The sequence below is a fragment of the Chiloscyllium plagiosum genome, chromosome 19, assembly GCF_004010195.1.
Source record: "Chiloscyllium plagiosum isolate BGI_BamShark_2017 chromosome 19, ASM401019v2, whole genome shotgun sequence".
NCBI lineage: Eukaryota > Metazoa > Chordata > Chondrichthyes > Orectolobiformes > Hemiscylliidae > Chiloscyllium > Chiloscyllium plagiosum.
In genome coordinates this window covers 26,035,381-26,057,175 of record NC_057728.1, presented here as the reverse complement: position 1 = coordinate 26,057,175, position 21,795 = coordinate 26,035,381, and the positions used below count along the sequence as shown (strand labels likewise).

General features: G+C 39.7%; 1 protein-coding gene across 5 annotated transcripts in view; it reads left to right on the top strand.

Annotated features, from left to right (window-relative positions):
• Positions 1-12,021, top strand: part of LOC122559612 (peptidyl-prolyl cis-trans isomerase FKBP4-like) — a 53,729-nt gene extending 41,708 nt beyond the window's left edge. For 4 of the 5 annotated variants that reach the window (XM_043709396.1, XM_043709398.1, XM_043709399.1 and 1 more), the window contains 3 exons: positions 1,246-1,431; positions 4,083-4,319; positions 9,146-12,021. In XM_043709396.1, coding sequence (XP_043565331.1) covers positions 1,246-1,431; positions 4,083-4,319; positions 9,146-9,301 — 579 coding nt within the window. In that variant the 3' untranslated portion in view covers positions 9,302-12,021. The remainder of the gene's footprint in view (positions 1-1,245; positions 1,432-4,082; positions 4,320-9,145) is intronic. The other variant, XM_043709401.1, reaches the window with a different exon arrangement.
• The last annotated feature ends 9,774 nt before the right edge of the window (positions 12,022-21,795 follow it).

Here is a 21,795-nt window from a genome sequence, read left to right as displayed (position 1 = left end):
GAAGATATACTGTATATTCTAATCTACAGAAAACAAATCCTCTTTTAACTTTAAAGCAATTTGAAATCCTCCTTCACAGTTTTACTTAATCTGTCTGAGTAGCCACTTAGTACTCCAAGAACCAGTTCAAACTTCCTCAGCTAATGGTGGCATTCTTTCTTTTTCAGCCTGTTAACTTCTAATTCCAAAATTCAGTTTTTCAGGAACGATGAGCCAGGAGAATCCTCTTTCTAGCTAAAGCCAGGTGAATCTTGCAGCCTTACTTTAAATCCTCTCAAACTTTGTCTCTTTAGTGCCAGATGAGTTCCCATCTGCATAGTGAGCGATGGAGACTATTTTGTCCTTCTGTTTTCTCAGAAAATCCTGTAAATAATATTATGCTGGCTTGCAGCGGACTTAACGGTCTCTCAAAGTCCATCACCATGGCCATACGAATTATATTGGTCTTGATTTTAGCTAGTAATGGCAACTAACTGTCCTGTAGAACCTCTTACTTCACTCTATCTTGGAATTAAATAGACAATTTAACCATAATAACCTAGAAACTTGACATTCATAGCACCTTGCTGTGAAATTTGGAGACTATTTATTAACTATCACAAGTTTTCTTGCTATTCTGTATAGGTATGACATCTTGCATCATCTTCGCAGTAAGAGAAACTGGGCTTGCTTTCAGCAACCACACTGCCAAAGCTTGTAAGGAAGGATTCATGCCATGTCAGAAGGTCCCATTCATTCCTCTGTTTTGCCATAAATCAGAGTTCCAAAACACAAGCTTAAACTTCATATTTGTAACACCCATTTAATTGAAAACCAATGCAAATATTTATTATATTATTCACTTAAAAGTATTGACTGAAAATCATGGCCATGTAAAAAAAGATTTTGTGCACAAAAATTGTATGTGATCTCAAGTCTGGTATAATTTGTTGATGACACTGAAATAGGTGCCTGATTAAATAAATGTCTATTAGCAATTTCAGTGAAAAGACTTGTTAGGTTCATATTCAGAACTTGTAAGGGCATGAGCACAAAAGAAAATAGTATTAATGTTTGGCGTAAACGTCCATTTCCATTTCCGTATGCAATATAAACTGTTGGAACATTAATAGCTGTTATCTGTTACTGAGTTATGAGTGATTACAGAATGTAGAAGTTTAAGAACTAGCAATGGTGAACAGAATTGAAAATAACCTTGTTCGTTCTTTCCTTGTAACTGCATAATTTATATAACTTTTTTGTCAGGTGGGAAAGTACAAGCAGGCAACCATCCATTACAAGAAAATTGTATCTTGGCTGGAACATGAGAATGGATTGTCTGAAGAAAATCTAAAACAATCCAATGCTCTGAGACTAGCAGCTCATCTTAACCTTGCTATGTGCTACATAAAAATGGATGAGAATTTGCAAGCTGTAGAGAATTGTGAAAAGGTGAGGACACTTCTTTATATCACCTAATAATGAAAACCAACTACAGAACAACCTTGGTTATCCGAATTTTGGATTATCCAAAATCTCATAAAAATGTTGTTAAATTTAAGCAAAAGTGCAGCGACAGCAAGCAGCCTGGGCTGGCAGCGGGAGCAGGAACAGGGTCTCCATGGGAACCCTGTTCCTGTTCTCGCTGCAACAGGAGCCCCAAACAAAATTCTTCCCTCCTGTCTCGTTCAGATAATCGAGCTTGTTCTATATAATGATAAGTGGAATGTGATTTCAATTTGATGTTTCGTTTATGGTCAATCCCTGGAATCACAGAATTTTTTTGAGTAGAATCAGGAAACTAGGTTTTATTTTTAAGAGTTTTGAAGAATATGGGGTGATCTTGAAATTTTTAAAATTCTTAAATACATGACAGGGTAGATGTGGGGTGTTTCCCCTGCCTGATGACATGAGAATTAGGAACTTCATCTCAGAATAAGGGGGAGGCTATTTAAGGTGAGGAATTTTATCACTTCAAAGGTGTGGAATCTTTGGAGTTCTGTATCCCAGAAGCCCTGGAAACTTAAATCTTTGAACAGGATCAAGACAGAAATCAATAGGTGTTCAGGTATATGGAAGGAATATGGGAAAATGGCAGGCTCGGCTGAATGGTCTACTTCTGTTCCTTTTATATGTTGACATCTTGGTACTGGAGGGTACCCATGGAGATCCTATTTGTTATTGTCTTATTTGAAGTGAGGAGGGGGCTTTGTAAGGCATATATATATCCAGGGATTCCAACAAAGCTGTCCATAACTTAACAATGTCTGTTTACTTTAGGAAATATAAATTGCAATTAGAGAGTCATGAGAGCTTGTAACACCTGACATATGTGACTAAGAACATTCTAAATCAATCTCTTGATTCTCAACTGTTTACTATATTTTTTAACAATTTGAGTTGATGGGATTAAACAAACATATTCAAATTTGCAATGAGATATTGATGTGAGGCATTACGTATATTGTAGGTGCAAGCATATAAAAAGAAAAGGCTTGATTATATGGGAGAGCAGTAGCAAATGATTTGGTGTAGGCAAGTGTGCTATCATTGTCTTTAGCCCAAAAATGAAAGTTAGAGTACTCTCTAAATATGGAAAGCTATGAGTATTGAACATTTCGACATTATCTTGAGAATTCCAGTACATAAATCATTAAAGTGGAATGAACAAGTGGAAAAATTGATCAAAATGGAAAAATAAATGTTGCAATTCATGCCTAAAGGCAAACTAGATTTATATGTCCTGTTGTAACTGTACAAAGTTCTGGTTAGACTACACCTGGAGCCTCTGTAGTTCTGGACAATATTATCTGAGGAAGATGTGCAGGTACAGTGTAGATTTATCCAAATAATAACTGGAAGAGTTCTGAAGAAGAGATTACACAAACTAGTTTGTATTGCATGGAATTTTAGAAAGTTAAAGGGATGAGTTGAATGATTTTAAGACATTGTGGGAAATTGATAGGATAAATACAAAGAAACTTTGTGGTGGCTGGTGATTCAGTAACCTCAGGCCGTGTCCCAGAGTTTCAAATCATACCTTTTAAGAAAACTTCAGAAACACTTCTGCATATTAAGAATAAAAGGAGCTTGAAATTCTCATCAGTGTTAAGGGGAGGAATTTAAGTGTGTACAAGAAAATTTTCTGATTCAGTATGTGGATGCACCTACTAGACAAGATGCAAAACATGACCTATTCTTGGGAAATAAGGCAGGGCAGGTGACTGAGGTGTCAGTTGAGGAGCACTTTGGGGCCAACGACCATAATTCTATTAGTTTTAAAATAGTGATGGAAAAGGATAGACCAGACCTAAATGTTGAAGTTCTAAATTGGAGAAAGGCCAATTTTGATGGTATTAAGCAACAACTTTCAAAAGCTGATTGGGGGCAGGTGTTGGCAGGTAAAGGGACAGCTGGAAAATGGAAAGCCTTCAGAAATAGGATAACGAGAATCCACAGAAAATATATTCCTGTTAGGGTGAAAGGAAAGGCTGGTAGGTACAGGGAATGCTGGATGACTAAAGAAATTGAGGTTTTGGTTAAGAAAAAGTAGGAGGCATATGTCAGGTATAGACAGGATAGATCGAGAGAATCCTTGGAGTATAAAGCAGTAGGAGTATACTTGAGAGAAATCAGGAGGCCAAAAAACACATGAGATAGCTATAGGGAGAGATTGAATAGGCTATTTTCCCTGGAGTGTTGGAGGCTGAGGGGTGACCTTATAGAGGTTTATAAAATTGAGGGCATGGATAGGATAAATAGACAAAGTCTTTTCCCTCGGGTCGGGGAGTCCAGAACTAGAGGGTATAGGTTTAGGGTGAGAGAGGAAAGATCTAAAAGAGACCAAAAGGGCAACTTTTCACACAGAATGGTGTGTGTGTATGGAATGAGCTGCCAGAGGAAGTGGTGGAGGCTGGTAGAATTACAACATTTAATAGACATCTGGATGGGTATATGAATAGAAAGAGTTTGGAGGGATATGGGGCAGGTGGGACTAGATTGGGTTGGGATATCTGGTTGGCATGGACGAGTTGGACCGAAGGGTCTGTTCGTGCTGTACGTCTCTGTGACTCTATAACTGAAGCTTCTACTTTTTGTTTCAGGCATTAGGGTTGGATCCAAACAATGAAAAGGCCCTTTTCAGAATGGGTGAGGCGAGACTTGCTATGAATGATTATGAACTGGCAAAAGAAAACTTCCAAAAGCTTGTGCAACTTTATCCAAATAAAGCAGCCAAAGTCCAGATTGGAATCTGTCAGAAAAAAATAAGAGAACAATTAGATTTGGAGAAAAAGATCTATGCTAAAATGTTCCCAAAATTTGCAAACACCGATAGTAAGGTAAGTGTTAACAAATATTGATCCTTAAAAGTCGTATAATAACCTGGTAAGCATCGGAAACTTTTTAAGAACAGGAAGTGTAAATAAGTCAAGAATCAGTCTGTTCTTAATCCCTTATGTGCTCCAACTAATTAATGCAGCATGTTTCAGTGGCTATCAATAATATCACATAAATATATCACCATTTTGCTGGAACAAAGATCTATCTAACTCTAAAACTTCTAAATTTTTAACCTGTTTATTTTCGCTATAGTGAACAGTTAGCCCAAATTACAGTGTTGCATTTGCAATCTTTAATAACAGGATCTGACTACTATCTTACACAACAACACATTTCTTTTTGATGCTCTAACTCTTTGGATTTCCAATCTGTATCTGATATGCCTTTTCTGATACAGGTAAAGAACTTCTTGCTACCTTGATTTATTTGTTTTATTTCCCAGTCAGCAAATGTATTCCTGTTTCTTAAATGTATTTCTATTTCTTAACCTGTGTTGGAATAAATAATTACTTGGTGCTTGTCCACATTGTTCTGAATCTGCCACCTGCTGGTTGAGTTAGAAATCTTTTTGGATTCTAGTTGTTTCTTCTTCGTTCTTCCTCCTACTTTGGTAAATACTTTATACAACTCTAAAAACTGACTTTCTCACTCCAAGTATTTAATATACATATTTTGATTGGAGTTTGGATTCACAGATTTATTGCTGGGCTGCTCTTTTTAATTACCACTTTTTCCCAACTTAAAAGATTATCACGAATGGAATATTTTTTTTTCAGGCTAATTTTCCAGTTAAATATTTGGCATTATCAGTTTAAGTACCTAATTATTTTGATTTTGGCTACCTTAAGCAGCTTTTAATTTGCACCCTGCTTTGTTTTTGTATATTTTTCTAAACATAAAAGTGAGAAAATATAACTGTCGTTTTGTACAGGTTGGGAATTATGAATACATGTGAGCCTTGGAGCAGACTCATGGGTTGGAATGTTAACTTCTATTTTGTTTTTATGTTGGTCATTTTAAGATTTTAATTATGTTCCATACACTTCTGTGTTTCTACACAAAGATTTGCACAAGAATGTATCAACTACTCCACATTGAGTGATAAGACTAGATACCCTACCTTATATTTACCCCTGACTAATGCACCTAACACTGGTATGTATATGTCTCTGTTTGTCAGTACTTCCGGTTCTGTGTCTGAGCCTGGCACTTCAACCGGAGTTCAATCAGTAGACACATTGTACTGGACCTCATATACAGAACCAGAAGTACCAACAAGATGTACTGATGATGTCACCTAGCGAGGCAATGAAACATTTGCAGAGAAAAACCGGTTTAGCAAATGAATCTACAGCTTCAGCAAGACATTAAGCTACCTTACCTATAGAGATGGGGGGTTTTTGTCTCCTTTTCATTGCCAGTTTCCCAATCCTTTAGCACTTTTCCACAATCTAACGATTAATGGAAGATTACTACCAGTGCATCCATTGTCTCTAGTAATTACCTCTTTTAACATTCGAGGAGGCTACCCATTAGGTCCAGGGAACTCCCCTGTCCCGACCATTACTTTACACTACCGCTTTTCTCCAGTGCTAGTTGCATTTATTTCTCTCCTCCTCCTTTTTCCCCTTGAATATTTAATAAATTTGGAATGCTATTAATGTGTTCTTCTGTGAAGACTAATGCAAAATATTTATTCATCTCCTTTAGTCAGTGTTTATAGACTTTCATTGTTATACTTTGCCTTGTTTGTGGACCAGATGTCCTAAACTCATTTGCTCTCAGAGGTTGAGCAGCATTTTGTCCAGTTGTATTATTTTGAGGTCCATCTGTTTAATGAAGTATAAACAAATTTTTTTTGAAAAGTTATTGACATACACACAGTTGTGTTCTGATGTTGTCATTTGGCTGGCACACTCTTGTCACATAGTTTAAATTCTTCTCATTGACGCAGGCACAAAGGTCCTGCCAAGAACGGAGACCCAGGAAGATGCAAGTTTTCCAGCCTTTTACAGGTTCAGCACATACCTAATCGCAATATCACAAGAATCTAAAGGCTCACTTGCGTCTGTGTCTCCCTCCTCTCGCTGAAAATTGGAAGTACCTCAGCTGTATAATTATTCTCTCAAACTACTTTTGCATGCTATTCAGTGCAATCAAAACCTTCCAGTACTGTGGCATCCAGAACTGTACACTACTCAGCTGAGGTCCACCTTAATAGCATTCCAAATTTATTAAATATTCAAGGGGGAAAAGGAGGAGAGAAATAAATACAACTAGCACTGGAGAAAAGCGGTAGTGTAAAGTAATGGTCAGGACAGTATTCTATATTTAAGTTCAGTGTAACTTCCTCCTCCTCGTACTTTATGCCCTATTTATGTTGCATAGAATACTGTTGCTTTATTAGTTACAGAAAGTCCTACAGGACGGAGACAGGCCCATTGGCCCAAACTGGTCCATGCCACCCAAAATGTCGGTCCACATTAACCTCATTTCCCTGCATTTCGCTCATAACCTTCTAAATCTTTCCTATCCAGGTATTTAACAGTGCTCTGTACCTGTTAATGACCTGTGTATTTATATATTCACATCTGTCTGCTCCTGCACATTTGCCTAGAATAATTGCCTTTAGTTTATGTTCTCCATCCATGCATTTTGCATTACACTTTTCTCCACATTGCTGGAATGAGTAGATAGGCAGTAGATAAAGTGCAATGTGCACGTATCCTTATGACATTCTGCGCTGTTTCCCCAGTTTACAGTTCTGTCAAGTTGTGTTGTCTGAAAACTTTGAAATTGAACTCTGCCCAACATGGTCTCAGTACTGTCCTCTGAGAGCTCCAATACCAATCTTCCTGGAGTCCGAATAATACATATTTAACATTTATATTTCCCATCCCTCAGCAGTATTGCAAACATGTTACTAATGTCCTCCTTATTCTAAGAGCTAGAACCTTTTTCCCCAAGTCTGTTGAGCAACACTGCATCAAATGTCGTTTGAAAGTCCATGTACACAATGTCACCAGCCTTCCCTTCATCGCCCTCTCAGTTACCACTTCATAAAGTTTCAGCAAGTTACTTGGATGTGAACCATCACTTTTGGCAGTGTTTGAAGTTAAATATTTCTTGGAAAATGGGATGTGTTTAGAGGACTATTGCATTACCTGCCTGTTGGTCATAAAATGTCCTTCCATGTAGCTGTTAACCTCCCGATACTCCATGTGATGCCAGCTGCTGCTCAAGCTGATGCAGCAGAACACATTTCCACACAGGTGTCCTGGGATTCTGTCAATGCATGCAATGTTGATTAGCATCCATGAGGTTGGATTACCCTACCATTTCTTCATTAGTCAAACCAGCAGATAAAAGGAAATAACTTCACGTTAATGGTATCATTGCTGTTATTAATAAACCTTACTGATAGTTCACAATTTGCCAATAATTGAGCCCAACCTTAATACCAGCTAACTAACTATTGTTAAAACTTTATTGTTATTTATCCATTAGATGCTTATATAGGGATTGTTACTCCCAATAAGCTTTATTTAAAGTAAACCTTACCAGTATAGCTTAATAATTATTTAATAAATTGCATGAGTTCACTTGCCTGTTTCTCTGTGATGCCATAGTTTGATATTTTTTTTCTCTCTGAACCCTGAATAGTTGATCAATCTATCTTCACTCCTTGCTCATTTGAAACGTGTGGTCTTGCCCCACACCTTGCTCTATTTGTAATTAATCATCTCAACCAAGAAGTCCCATGTTTAATTCTTAGTGGATAATACATTATTAAATGCCTTGGCTTAATTGCATCAGTTAGTTTCCATATTCATTGAAGCAAATTGAGCCTGAGTTCCCACTTCTGAATGCAGTTCAGTGATTCCTCCTCCTCTTCCCCCCCCCCCCCCGCAATCCATCCCACTTGTAAATGGATGTTTGGTGTACAAAGTGGTCAAAACTGGGCTTTACTACAATATTCACACCAGATACTTAACACTGAACTCATTCATATGAAATTGATCATTTGGATATCAAGAAATGTCAATCAATTTTCAATCCAGTGTGAGTCCGTTGCAAAGAATATATAAAGCAGGGGAAAATCGCAGAAGTGGAGCTGTAAAATGCAGCTATAAAGCAACCTTTTCTTGCAAACACCAAGTAATATTTTTACTTCCTATCAATGTTTATCATCTTAAAGTTTTTGGATTTATCTGTTGATAAAGCACCAAATGGAGCACTTTCTGTATGTGTGCGTGTACAGACCAGTGGTCAGTGTCATTCTGCTTGGCTTCATGTAAAATTAAAATAAAAAGTAAATATAAAGGATAAGTAAAAATACATCTTGAATGTATTAACTTGAAGTTATGAATCTAATTATCCACCAACTCGGCTAGCTGAGCTGCATTGACAATCACTATACATCACCTTTCTAATTTTATAAAACTTTGCACATACTTCAAATGTACTATTCACGTGTACCATTTTGTTTGTTCAAAGCAGTAAGCTTTTAATTGCTCAGTAAATCTCAAAGCTAACATGGTGCAGTTGTGCTGTTAAAGTGGGAAGAAATCATTTTCAAACAGAATATTCAATAAATTAGAAGAAAAGCCATCTTTACAGCTTGACAGTTGACATTCTATTTGTGCAGTTGAAGTTGCAGTGTTAAGCTGGCAGAGATCAAGATGTGCATCCACCATTTTGGTGGGAGAAATCCCACATGCACCAGGCACTGCATTGCAGGCTGAGCGCACTGGCAGTACCTGGAACTAAAATTAAACTAATTATAGTTTTTTCAAAGTATTTTATAACGACAACTATATTTTAGCAGGAGGTGGTTCTCAAAACGCAATCTGAAAAGGAAGCTGCTGTGGTGATAACAGAGGAAGAAGCGAATAAAGAGAACTTAGATGAAGGAGGCAAAGGAGAACCTATGGAAACAGAAACCATTCACAAATCCCAGGAATTGGATGCTACTGCATGAAGAAGATGTAGAGATTGAAGCTGCATTACTTGTTTGATTTTTTTAAAGCTTTGTTATTGTACAGTATCCTGTGTGTATCATTTAATGCACAGTAAAAGAGTTCTACCTACTTAATCATCTGAGTGTCACAAACTCATTAAAAAGAAATGATAACACATACTATAATTGCTGAGTGTCTGAGTCACACTTGGTTTTTATGATCAGCCTGTGGCACTGCCATGGTATTGTTGAATGACAAATGAGATGAGCCCACTCTTGACAGCATGTAGGAAATAGAAATTGGAATAAGCAGTTGGTAGCTCTGTGAATTATTTTTACTTGAAAAAGTTTTATTTCTTATTTTTAATTCTATACATCCAGAATGCATTCCTCTTGCATCCTACCAGTGGTGGTATCATTTCCTGCCACTGCCAAGTATGTGGACATATGGTCATAAATATATTCAGCTTATAGGCTGTGCCTGGGAATTGGTAGATCAGTGTGACATGTCCTTGGAACTTGGATCAAGATGTGTAGTTGGTGTTGATACTACTGTGCTACTGAGATACAGTTCTTATTTTGAGTGAAGAAATTTGTTTTGCTGTTTGTAACTTGTGTATAAGTATCATCAGGTAATGCAGCTTTATTATAGAATTACTGTATTCCATGGAATGGCTCCAATTTGTTTTTGCATACTGATGATTATTCCTTGTTCTTCATCAAAATGTCAAATATGAAGAGAAAAGGCCCTTGTGTTTCTATGCTGGCAATTTTATGTAACACATTTTAGTAACCTGGTCAATGCCACTGTTTGTGCTTCATCAAAGACTCTTGGCTTCCTATTTACCCATCCTTCATGTTACTTCTCAGATTTCTCCTAATTGCAGCAATTCTGTGTGCTGTTTCACACTTTGGGGAAAGAAGCTTCACTTAATTTCCTTGTATTGGATGCATTAATTACTACTAACACATTGTCTTGGATAACCACAACCACTAACATCATCTCTCTACCCTTTGGTACTCTTAAAATTTCACTGTTCTATGAGACCGTCACCTTGGCTACCATTTGTAGAGAGGAAAAGCACCATTTACTTTGTTACTGTGGTTTAAAATTTCTCACTTGCATTATTCCTGGAAATCATTACTACATCTCTTCCAGTGCCTCTTTCTGTTTTTATATTATGTTCAGCAAGTCCTTGCTCCACTAAACATTCACCATATTGTGATGAGAAAAGAGATCTATCATATACTTCAAAATACCCAAAAAGAAGTTGCTTTCGTAGTATGTACTTCAAGAAATTCTATTCATTTTATTGTGGGCCTTTATCATCACTGCATCCTTCATTATGAATTAAATGGCTTAAACTAACAGAGGGCTTGTGGATTTGGCTAATCTATCCTGAGTTCAGCACACAGTGTGACTTTAATGATTTTTGATTGATTTACTTTTGATCTTTTGTTTTCCCCCTCCATTCATTTCTGCTCTTTGGCACTTGACTTTAATCTGATTAATTTTTTCTTTGTCTAATCCAGTGATGGTCACCTAACTTCTATCACTGTTCAACATGGGGTCTTTTAAATATTTTCCCAGTGTACTACATGGATAGGAGATAGTAAGGACTAAATGCTGAAAGTCACAGTGGATAATGTGAAGCTGGAAGAGTACAGCTGGTCAGACAGCCCCTTCATACTGACAGAAGGGTTTCAACCTGAAACGTTGATTTTTCTACCCCTCTGATGCTGTTGAACCACATTGATAGCACCTTGCAATGGGGAACTGATGTCACCTGAGTGATTTTCTTAATGTTGTGCTTTGTGATCAAATTTCCACCTGATGCACATTCTTTCACTTCATTAGACTCTTGCTTATCAAACGGATCTGTACAATTCTTTTGATTTCTTTCCCAAGATTTGACACTATAGCAGTTTAAAAAGTGTAAGATGTATTATTAATTAATTACTAACACCCCTTGGAAATTGTGTACTGATGCCTTCTGATTTACTTTGAACCTTCCATGGATCTCATTCTTTCCTTATTTATAACTGGCTAGTTTAAACATATCCAATCTGATTTAAAACTCATGTTCACAAAACCACCTAGATTGAATTTTTTGGATGAGCAATCAACAGAAATCAAGGACTGTATATTCCTTCAGTTGTATATTATTAAATAAAACTTTAATGTAGCTAAATATCATAAAATTTAAAGATCAAATTTATATGGTGAGTAAAAGTGTCTGGTTTGTACTAGTTAAAATTATCTCAGTAAGAGTTAAAAATGTTCTTGGTGAGTCTTTTTGGTAGCATTGATATTTTACTAATTTTAATTCCTTGGCCTTTACAGTTCAAAATAAAACTTGAATAATCTTTCAAAATACGCAAGCTATGAATGTAACTTCTAGAATTTCTTGACATTCCCACGTTGGCGTTGCTAACTACTGCAGATCTTGCTGCTAAAATGCTCAAAAGGCTTATCTGCTTTGTATTGAGGTACTCTCTTTAATGGGCCTTTTTTTTCAAATCTGCGAGAAAGGGGCTGCGGTTCCAATTCTATGCAATACAGTAACGTGTCTTAAGTGCTTGGCCTTCCGGTGGACAAATATTTTGCAAGATTTGCATCCAGTACTACTTGTTTTCCAGTTCATTTTACCAACCAAAAGGTGACTATGTATGTAAATATTTCTCGTTTTGTTTGAGGGCAGCATAGGAGTCAAAATAATAAAAAAAAATTCAGGAATTTACGTACATTTGCTGCAGAATATTTTGTCTGTGTGTGCGCACATGGTAACTGTTTGTAGAAATGGGATAACTGAAATGTGATTTGCAGACTTGGATGAGTTTCCTTCAAAGGTGATAATTGTTCCCACGTACCAAACAAAATGTACTGCCTTGAAGACATTTAACAACCCAGCCTCCACTGCGCTCCACAGGCCCACCACTCTGGCTGAAGAAATGTCTCCTCATTTCTGTTCTAAGTTGGCCCCCTCTAATTCTAAGGCTGTGCCCACAGGTCCTAGTCTCCCCACCTGATGGAAACAACATCCCAGCGTCCACCCTTTCTAAGCCATGCATTATCTTGTAAATTTCTATTAGATCTACCCTCAACCTTCTAAACTCTAATGAATACAATCACAGGATCCTCAACCGTTCATTGTATGTTAGGCCTACCATTCCAGGGATCATCTGTGTCAATCTCCGCTGGATACACTTCAGTGCCAGTAAGTCCTTCCTGAGGTGTGGAGCCCAAAATTGGACATAGTATTTCAAATGGGGTCTAACTAGATCTTCAAAAAGCCTCAGAGGCACATCACTGCTTTTCTATTTCAACCCTCTTGCGATAAATGACAACATTACATTTGCTTTCTTAATCACTGACTCAACCTGCAAGTTAACCTCTAGAGAATCCTGGAGTAGCACTCCCAGATCCCTTTGCAATTCAGCTTTATGAATTTTCTCACCGTTTAGAAAAGAGTCCATGCTTGTATTCTTTTTTCTGAAGTGCAAGAGTTTGCATTTGCTCACGTTGAATTTCATCAGTCATTTCCTGGACCACTCCTAAACAGCCTACAGCCTCTCCACCTCCTCAGTACTACCTATCTGTCCACATTACTTCGTATCATGGCAAACTTCGCCAGAATGCCCCCAGTACCTTCATCCAGATCATTAATATATAAAGTGAACAGCTGCAGCTCCAACACTGAACCCTGCGAGACATCACTTGTCACTGGTTGCCATTCTGAAACAGAACTTTTTATCCCAACTCTGCCTTCTGTCAGACAGCCAATCTTCAATCCATGCCAGTAGCTCACCTCGAACACCATGGACCCTCACCTTAGCAGCCTCCCGTAAGACACCTTATCAAAGGCCTTTTGGAAGTCTAGATAGAGGACATCCATGGGTTTCCCTGGTCTAACCTACTTGTTAGCTCTTCAAAGAATTCTAACAGGTTTGTCAGACATGACCTCTCCTTACTAAATCCATGCTGACTTGTTCTAATCTGACCCTGCACTTCCAAGAATTTAGAAATCTCATCCCTAATGATGGATTCTAGAATTTTACCAACAACCGAGGTTCGACTAATCGGCCTATAATTTTCCATCTTTTGTCTTGATCCTGTCTTGAAGAAGGGGGTTACAACAGCGATTTTCCAATCATCTGGGACTTTCCCTGACTCCAGTGATTTTTGAAAGATCACAGTCAGCACCTCCACTATTTCCTCAGCCACCTCTCTCAGAATTCTGGATGTAGCCCATCGGGGCCAGGAGATTTATTGATTTTTAGACCTTTTAACTTTTCTAGCACTTCCTCTTTTGCAATGACTACCATACTCAACTCTGCCCCCGACTCTCCTTAATTGTTGGGATATTTCTCATGTCTTTCACTGTGAAGACTGGCACAAAGTACTTATTAAGTTCTTCAGCTATTTCCTTCCAGCATCCCCCAATTTGGAGTGGCCCAATTTCTACTTTTGCTTCTCATTTGTTTATTATGTATTGAAAGAAACTTTTACTATAGTTTCTAATATTACTGGCTAGCCTACCTTCATATTTGATCCTCTCCTTCCTTATTTCTGTCTTTGTTTTCCTATGTTTTTGTAGCCTTTACAATCTTCTGATTTCCAAGTGCTCTTGGCCACTTTATAGGCTTTCTCTTTTTCTTTGGTACATTTCCTGACTTCCTTAGTCAGCCATGGCTGTCTAACCCCTCTCCAGATAATCTTTCTTTTCTTTGGGATGAACCTCTGTACTGTGCCCTCAATGACACCCAGAAACTCCTGCAATTGTTGCTGTACTGTGAGCGGCACGGTGGCACAGTGGTTAGCACTGCTGCCTCACAGTGCCTGAGACCCAGGTTCAATTCCTGCCTCAGGCGACTGACTGTGTGGAGTTTGCACGTTCTCCCCGTGTCTGCGTGGGTTTCCTCCGGGTGCTCCGGTTTCCTCCCACAGTCCAAAGATGTGCAGGTCAGGTGAATTGGCCATGCTAAATTGCCCGTAGTGTTAGGTAAGGGGTAAATGTAGGGGTATGGGTGGGTTGCGCTTCGGCGGGTTGGTGTGGACTTGTTGGGCCGAAGGGCCTGTTTCCACACTGTAATGTAATCTAATCTAATCTAATCTACTGTCTTCCCCGCTCGGCTCTGCTTCCAGTCAATTTTCGCCAGTTCCTCTCTCATGTTCCTGTAATTACCTTTATTTAACTGTAACACCATTATATCCGATTTTGCCTTCTCTCTTTCAAACTACAGACTGAACTCTACAATATAATTATTGCTGCCTTTTAAGTGTTCCCTTACTGTAAGATCTTTTATAAAGTCTGGCTCATTACATTGCACTAAATCCAGAATAGCCTGTTCCCTTGTGGGCTCCATCACAAGCTGTTCCAAAAAGCCATCCTGTAAGCATTCCATGAATTCCCTTTCTTTGGATCCACTGGCAACATTATTCACCCAGTCCACCTGCATATTGAAGTCCCCCATGATCACTGTAACCTTGCCTTTCTGACACGCCTTATCTATTTCCTGGTACATCTTGTGCCCCTGGTCCTGACCACTGTTGGGAGGTCTGTACATAACTCCCATTATGGTTTTCTTGCCTTTGTGGTTCTTCAATTCCACCCACACAGAATCCACATTATCTGACCCTATGTCATTTCGTGCCATAGATTTAATTTCATTCTTAACTAACAAGGCAACCCCGCCCCTTCTGCCCACCTACCTGTCATTTCGATAAGTTATAAATTCTTAGATGTTTAACTCCCAGTCTTGAACCCCCTGCAACCACGTCTGTGTGATGCCTACCATATCATCATCATCATTCACACTGATTTGTGCCGTTAATTCATCTGCTTTGTTACGAATACTACGAGCATTCAGGTAAAGTGCCTTAATGCTAAGTTTCTTATCATTATTGGAGATATTGGAAATTATAAGATCCTAAGTTACCCTTCCTTTTTGCTGCATTCCAGTCTGCCTCGAGCTTAAACCCACCTGCACATGTGCTATCCTGCTGCTTATCTTTCCATTTAACTCCATAACTCTCTGTCACTTTCGCTCCCACCTCCATCGACTCAGAAGTTTAAGGTCCTACTTATCACCCGATTTATCCTTTTTGCTAGAACACTGCTTCCAGATCGGTTCAGGTGGAGACTGTCCCAATGGTACCAATCCCCCCCAGTTCCAAAACCGATGCCATTGCCCCATGAAATGGAATCCCTCTTTCCCAGCCAAGCTTGTTCTCACTGAACAACTTCTTTAAAGCTTCTCTCTTTCCTCAGCCCAGAAGTGTGGCTGTGGATACCTGCATGTGCCAATTATGCCTTTCTCTTTGTGGAGTTCGTGGAATCTTGTGTTTCGAACCTACTTGGGTCACTCCCCATAATTCTCTCTGGTACAGCAATGACATCTTTAGTGCTGCTTCCCCCTCATCTAAAATTGGAAATAAATTATCCACCCTGCTCACATTCATGGTCTGTCTCTGACTCTTGCCTTACCTTTTTTTGTCATTTATGTTTCTGTTTTTGGGGATAGTCTAGCCACCAATATCCACTACAAACCCACTGACTCCTACAGGTATCTAGATTGCATTTGCACACCCTACTTCCTGGAAAGAGTTCATTCTCCTAGTTTTTCCCTCTACGTTGCATCTGTTCTGTTGATGGAGAAAGTGAGGACTGCAGATGCTGGAGATCAAAGTTGAAACTTTATTGCTGGAACAGCACAGCAGGTCAGGCAGCATCCAGGGAACAGGAGATTCGACGTTTCGGGCACAGGCCCTTCTTCAGGAATTTCCTGAAGAAGGGCCTGTGCCCGAAACGTCAAATCTCCTGTTCCCTGGATGCTGCCTGACCTGCTGTGCTGTTCCAGCAATAAAGTTTCAACTCTGTTCTGTTGATGCCATCTACTACAGGGTGCCCTCAGAAATGTCCATTTTTTTACCTCAACTGAGGACTCTACACCACCGTGTTTGGATTCTAGCCGTTTAACCTATTTCTCCACTTATATCCCCCCCCCCCCCCCCCCCCCCCCCCCGTCTTTCCCACCCACAATATCGATAGTGCTCCCCCAGTCGCCATTTTCCATCTACCAGCATTCACATCCAAAGGATTGCAAGCTTCCATCACCTCCAGGGGGATGCCCACCAGACAAATATTGCCCTTCTTTGTCAGCCATCCATAGGAATCAAATCCACTGGTGCACCTTGGTCTGTTCTGCTGCCAAGCTTTCCCCTCAGCACCTGCCCATGAATTGCAGAATGTGTAACATATGCCATTTATTTCCTTCTCACCATCCAAGACCTTAGATATCCTTTCCATGCAATTTACCTGCACTTCTCTCAGTCCAATATGCTGTGTTCACTGCTTACGATATGGTCTCCTCTACAACACAGACTGGGCAACTGCTTTGTGGAACACAATGTTCTGCCTGATTGCCTGGTCAACATTTCTACCTTGGACTTGCTGCAATGTTCCGACGGAGGTCTGTACAAACTGGAAGGACAGCATCTCATTTTCTACATAGGGACCCTGCCGCCTTCAGAACTCAGTATTGGGTTCAATAATTTTAGGGCCTGAGCACTTACTTAATGTGTTTTACTCATCCCCACACCCCGGGCCTTGTCATCAAATGGGTTGCTTTCCTCACAGCCAGTCCATTTTCACCCACTAATGGTACCCATTAGCTTTTCTTTCTCCCCAACTCACCATTATTCATTCTTTTGTTTATCCAACTGCTGGTCAGTCTGTCTGGACTCCATCCCTGCCTATCATTTACTCCTTTCTTCACCAAACCCCAATTTCAGCATACATAACACCTTTTCCTAATTACAATCAGTTCTGAAGTAGAGTCACTGAATCCAAATCGTTAACTTGGTCTTCTTTCCACAGATGTTGTCAGACCTGCTAAGTTTCTCGTGCAACGTTTGTTTCAGCAGCATTTACAGTACCTTCATTTTGGTCATTATCCTAGTAGTTCAAGGATCATTAGTGTGAAGAAGTTCGCTTTTTTGAATAGTAGACAGTAACTTCATTGTGCAGTGAATCTTGGGGAGAGTAGAGAGAGAGACAACAGCTCAGTCAACAAAAAAATGCCATGATCGTTGGAAGGAAAGTCCTTTGAAGGGGAAACCTGCAAGTACACATTTAATAGAACGAGAAGATAACTGATTACTTAAGCATCAGTAATGTTACTCTTGTAACATTGTTTTAAAACTAAAACTTCATAGGTTTAATAGATGCTCTTAAAAATCAAAAATAAAGCAGAAATGAAATATTAAAGCAATTGCACAAAATGCGATTGCAGCTTAGTAAGCACAGGGAAACAGTATTTTATTTGGCAGTAGGTCATCTCAAAGTGTTGATCTTTGCAAAAGTTATTCTTTCTCAGGATGGTCAACAGCACATTGGAAGGATTTTTACTGTATGTTAACTGAATAGTTAGATATGAAACTTTTGTTTTCTGCCACTTTGCAAATGCTTCTGCTCAAGAACAAACGTGCCTCCCTGACCATGTTTTTTTTTAATGGGTTTTCAGCGTTTGGAGTTTTGATCAGGTAACATTGATCCTTGGGGCTGGGATTTTCCGTGACAGACAGCCCATATCACCAGAGGGGTGGAACAGAATCTCTACTCACTGTTGCAAACTATGGTAGTGACCTTGATTCATTTTCCTGTGTCAGGGTATATGCAGATCTTTGCCACTACTGCTTGGGAAAACCTGATGCTGCCATTAGTACATCATCACTTGCAACCCTCTAGTTGCATGTTTATTGGTTGAAAGTGTCAACTTTGAAAGCTAGCAAGAACAGACCGTTCAAAGTAATTATATTATTTAAATTGTAAGTACAGGTAGTTCTTGAACACAATGGTTGCATTCTTGTCCAGCCCTCCATTATAGAAAAATTGAGCTTTAGAAACACCGCTAAAAGTGTTGCTGTTAAAATAGCATTACAGCCAACACGTATTTTTACAGATATATTTTTAAAAAGATTTTTGAGATTTTTTACAAAGTTACGAAAATAGTACAAACAGGATAAATAGACAAAGTCTTTTCCCTGGGGTCAGAGAGTCCAGAACCAAAGGGCATAGGTTTAGGGTGAGAGGGGAAAGCTATAAGAGACCTAAGGGGAAACTTTTTCACGCAGAGGGTGGTATGTGTATGGAATGAGCTGCCAGAGGATGTGGTGGAGGCTGGTACAATTGCAATATTTAAGAGGCATTTGGATGGGTATATGAATAGGAAGGGTTTGGAGGGATATGGGCAGGTGGGACTAGATTGGGTTGGGATAGCTGGTCGGCTTGGACAGGTTGGACTGAAGGGTCTATTTCCATGCTGTACATCTCTATGATTCCAGTGTATTCCACTTTACAATATAATAACATTCATATAGAATTTTTTAAAAACTAACTCCTAGTCTATTGTACAAACAACCAAAACATAAAATAGGATATTATACATTACTAACAATAAACAAAAGGAGAACAAAAAATAAGTAAATAATTAAATAAGATACATATTCAAAATAAATTTATATCAAGTCATAACAAAAACCGTATTGATACGGGATTCCTCCTCCCAGGAGCCCCCGAACCAACCAACACCATCCCCACGGCGAAGCAAAGGCCCTGGACTGTATGACCAAAATATCTGTGTCAATGTAGTTCAAAAAGGGCTGCCATGTCTTATAAAATAATTCCGTTTTTTGGTGCACCATATTTGTAAGGAAGTCAAGGGGGATATATTCCATGACTATCCTGTACCAGTTTGAAAGTTCTGGGGGACCTTCGGATACCCAATTCACTCAGATGTTTTTCCTCACACAGAAGGAAAGGATAGTGAATAATTTCCTCCCGTATACATCCAAAGAGGGGAAATTTGGGGAGCCCAAAAGTAGAGACACTGGCTCCAATCCAATCTCCGTTCCCAAAATCTTTGTCAAGGCATTCACTACTCTGTCCCAGTATCTGCGGATCTTATAGCATGTCCACAGACAATGAGTGAGAGTACCAACTTCGATTTTGCATTTAGGACACATTGGGAATGCTACTGCCTTGAACTTTGTTGCTCAGGTGCCATGTGAGCCCTGTGAAGTATCTTCAGTTGAATCGCCTGAGTTCTGTTACAGATAGAGATCTTCCTGGCATTTTCCCAGATATCCTCCCACACCTCTAAGGAGATTTCCATCCCCAATTCTTGACTCCAGGTTTTATATAACCGTTCCATGTCCTTCCGTACCTTATTACATAGTAGGTGGTAGAGAGTACTGACTGAGGGCATACCCATCGGCCGAAGCACTCTCCTTTTCCTATCCGATTTATAAGGATTAATTATCAGTGTGGTCTTCTTATGTATAAAGTCTCGTATTTGAAAATATCAAAAGAGATCCTTGCTGGGCAGCCCAAACTTCTGATGCAGCTGTTCGAAGGACATCAAGACCTCCCCATCGAACAGATCTCCCAAACAGAAGATAGCTCTGGACTCCCAAATTTTGAATACAGCATCAGTCAGCCCTAGCTGGAATCCCAATGTTCCCACTATAGGGATATAAGGGGAGGTTTTTTGCAGGTTACCCTCATCCTGTTGCAATATCCTCCAAGCTTTGATTGTATTTAGTACAATAGGAATTTTACAATGATCTGTAATAACTCTCATCTTGTCCATAAATAGTAGATTGATAAGAAGATATTTCTCTTGGGAGGCCTCAGTATCTAACTAGATTGATTGTGGGTCACAACAGACCCAATCAGCTATATAAGATAATAGGGAGCTCAATTGGCACCTCCTGAAATCCGGAAAGTCCAACCCTCCCCTTGTGGAAGCGGTGTGCCTGGAGGGCAATAAAGTTTCAAAATCCCGTATTCCTCTCCATATATTAGGGCTTTAATTAATATATACCGTTCAGACTCATCTTTTATCTGGCTTAGCATTTGGAAGGGAAGATTCTTCCGAATAAGAATGGCTACTTCCCTACTTTTTGAGCTGAAAGATGAAAAGAACACCTGGCCAAATCCACCCTGTTGCAGCTTCGAGTGCACCTTATCAAGTAGATGTGTCTCCTGTAGAAGGGCTGCATTAACCCTTTCTTTTTTAAGACTTGATAATATATTTTTCCTTTTGATTGGTGAGTGGCTCCCTTTGACATTCCAGGTGCATCACCTCAATGAATGGCTAGCCGTGATCGTCCAGGCAGGCCCGAGACTTTCTAGGAGGAAGAACCCCACCCAAAACACATTGAATAAAAACCAAAAACGACTCACATATAAAAACACTCTTTAATACAGCTTAAAACAACTAAATCAAAACAGCTAAGAACTACTCCTAAAAACAAATAAGATAAAACATATTTAAAAGGAGACTTTCCCCCTTGTTCACAGGAGGCACTACTACCTTCCAGTAGTCCCACCATAACATCTCCCAGCTAGAGCCCTACCCTCGCCCCAGGCATTACGAAGTAGAGTAAATAAATTCCAATATCTTATAAAACTGGAGTTAAAAGTGGGCGACCCACCCATCCCCCCACGCTATCACCTAGATACACTTAGCAAAACAACACAGGATAAAAATATATAAAATTACAAAATTACAATCCCAGCAAGTATTAAGCAACCAAATTAATAAAAAAAATAAAATTACAAAATTACAATCCCAGCAAGTATTAAGCAACCAAATTTTTAAAAAAAACACTCAGAAACATCCCCCAATAAACCGCGCGAGCTATAGATGAGTCCAAAGAAAGGATAGGGAATAAGTCCCTGCTCCCCCCCACCCCACGCAAAGAAAGATGGAAAAGAGAAAGAGGGAGAGAGGAGGAGGAAAAAACAAAAGGGGGGCAGAATAAAGTCATTATCCATACAATTCAAGTCCCGCAGTCTATTTGCGAACATCCAGGAATTCTTTTACTTTTTTCAGTGACCTGAAGCTATATACAGATCCTCCATGACTGAAGCGCAGCGTTGCCAGATATCGCATAAAATATTGAATACTTAAATCCCTCAGACCCTTCTTCGCCTCATCAAATGCCTTCCTCTTGCGAACCACAGCCAGAGAAAAGTCCTGGGACAACTTTATCTTGGAGCCCTTGTACATCATGGTATGGTGATCCTTCCCCAAGACTCTGGAGGCCTCCAGCAGCATTTGTTTTTCCCTGTAATGTTGAAGTCGAACTAGGACCGGGCGGAGGTGCTGGTCTGACCCGGGCCTGCGCACAGCAACCCGGTGGGCACGCTCAACCCACACCCGGCCCTTGATTTTCAAGGTCGTCGATATGTTCCTCTGAGGTCCAGACTTGACGTTCCAGAGCCCAGACCTGACCCACAGATGACTCAGCAGCAGTCTCGGAGGCTGTGGCCCATTGCTCCCACCCCCACCCCACCCCAACCCCAATATGCTGGCGGAGTTTCCAATCTCTTGGTCATGCTTCTGCAGCATGGCCAAGATCGACTCCCACCACACCGGTGGACGCATCGATCTTCTCTTGGAGCTTAATGAACTCCGAGATCAGGCTCACCTCTGCAGGTAAGTCC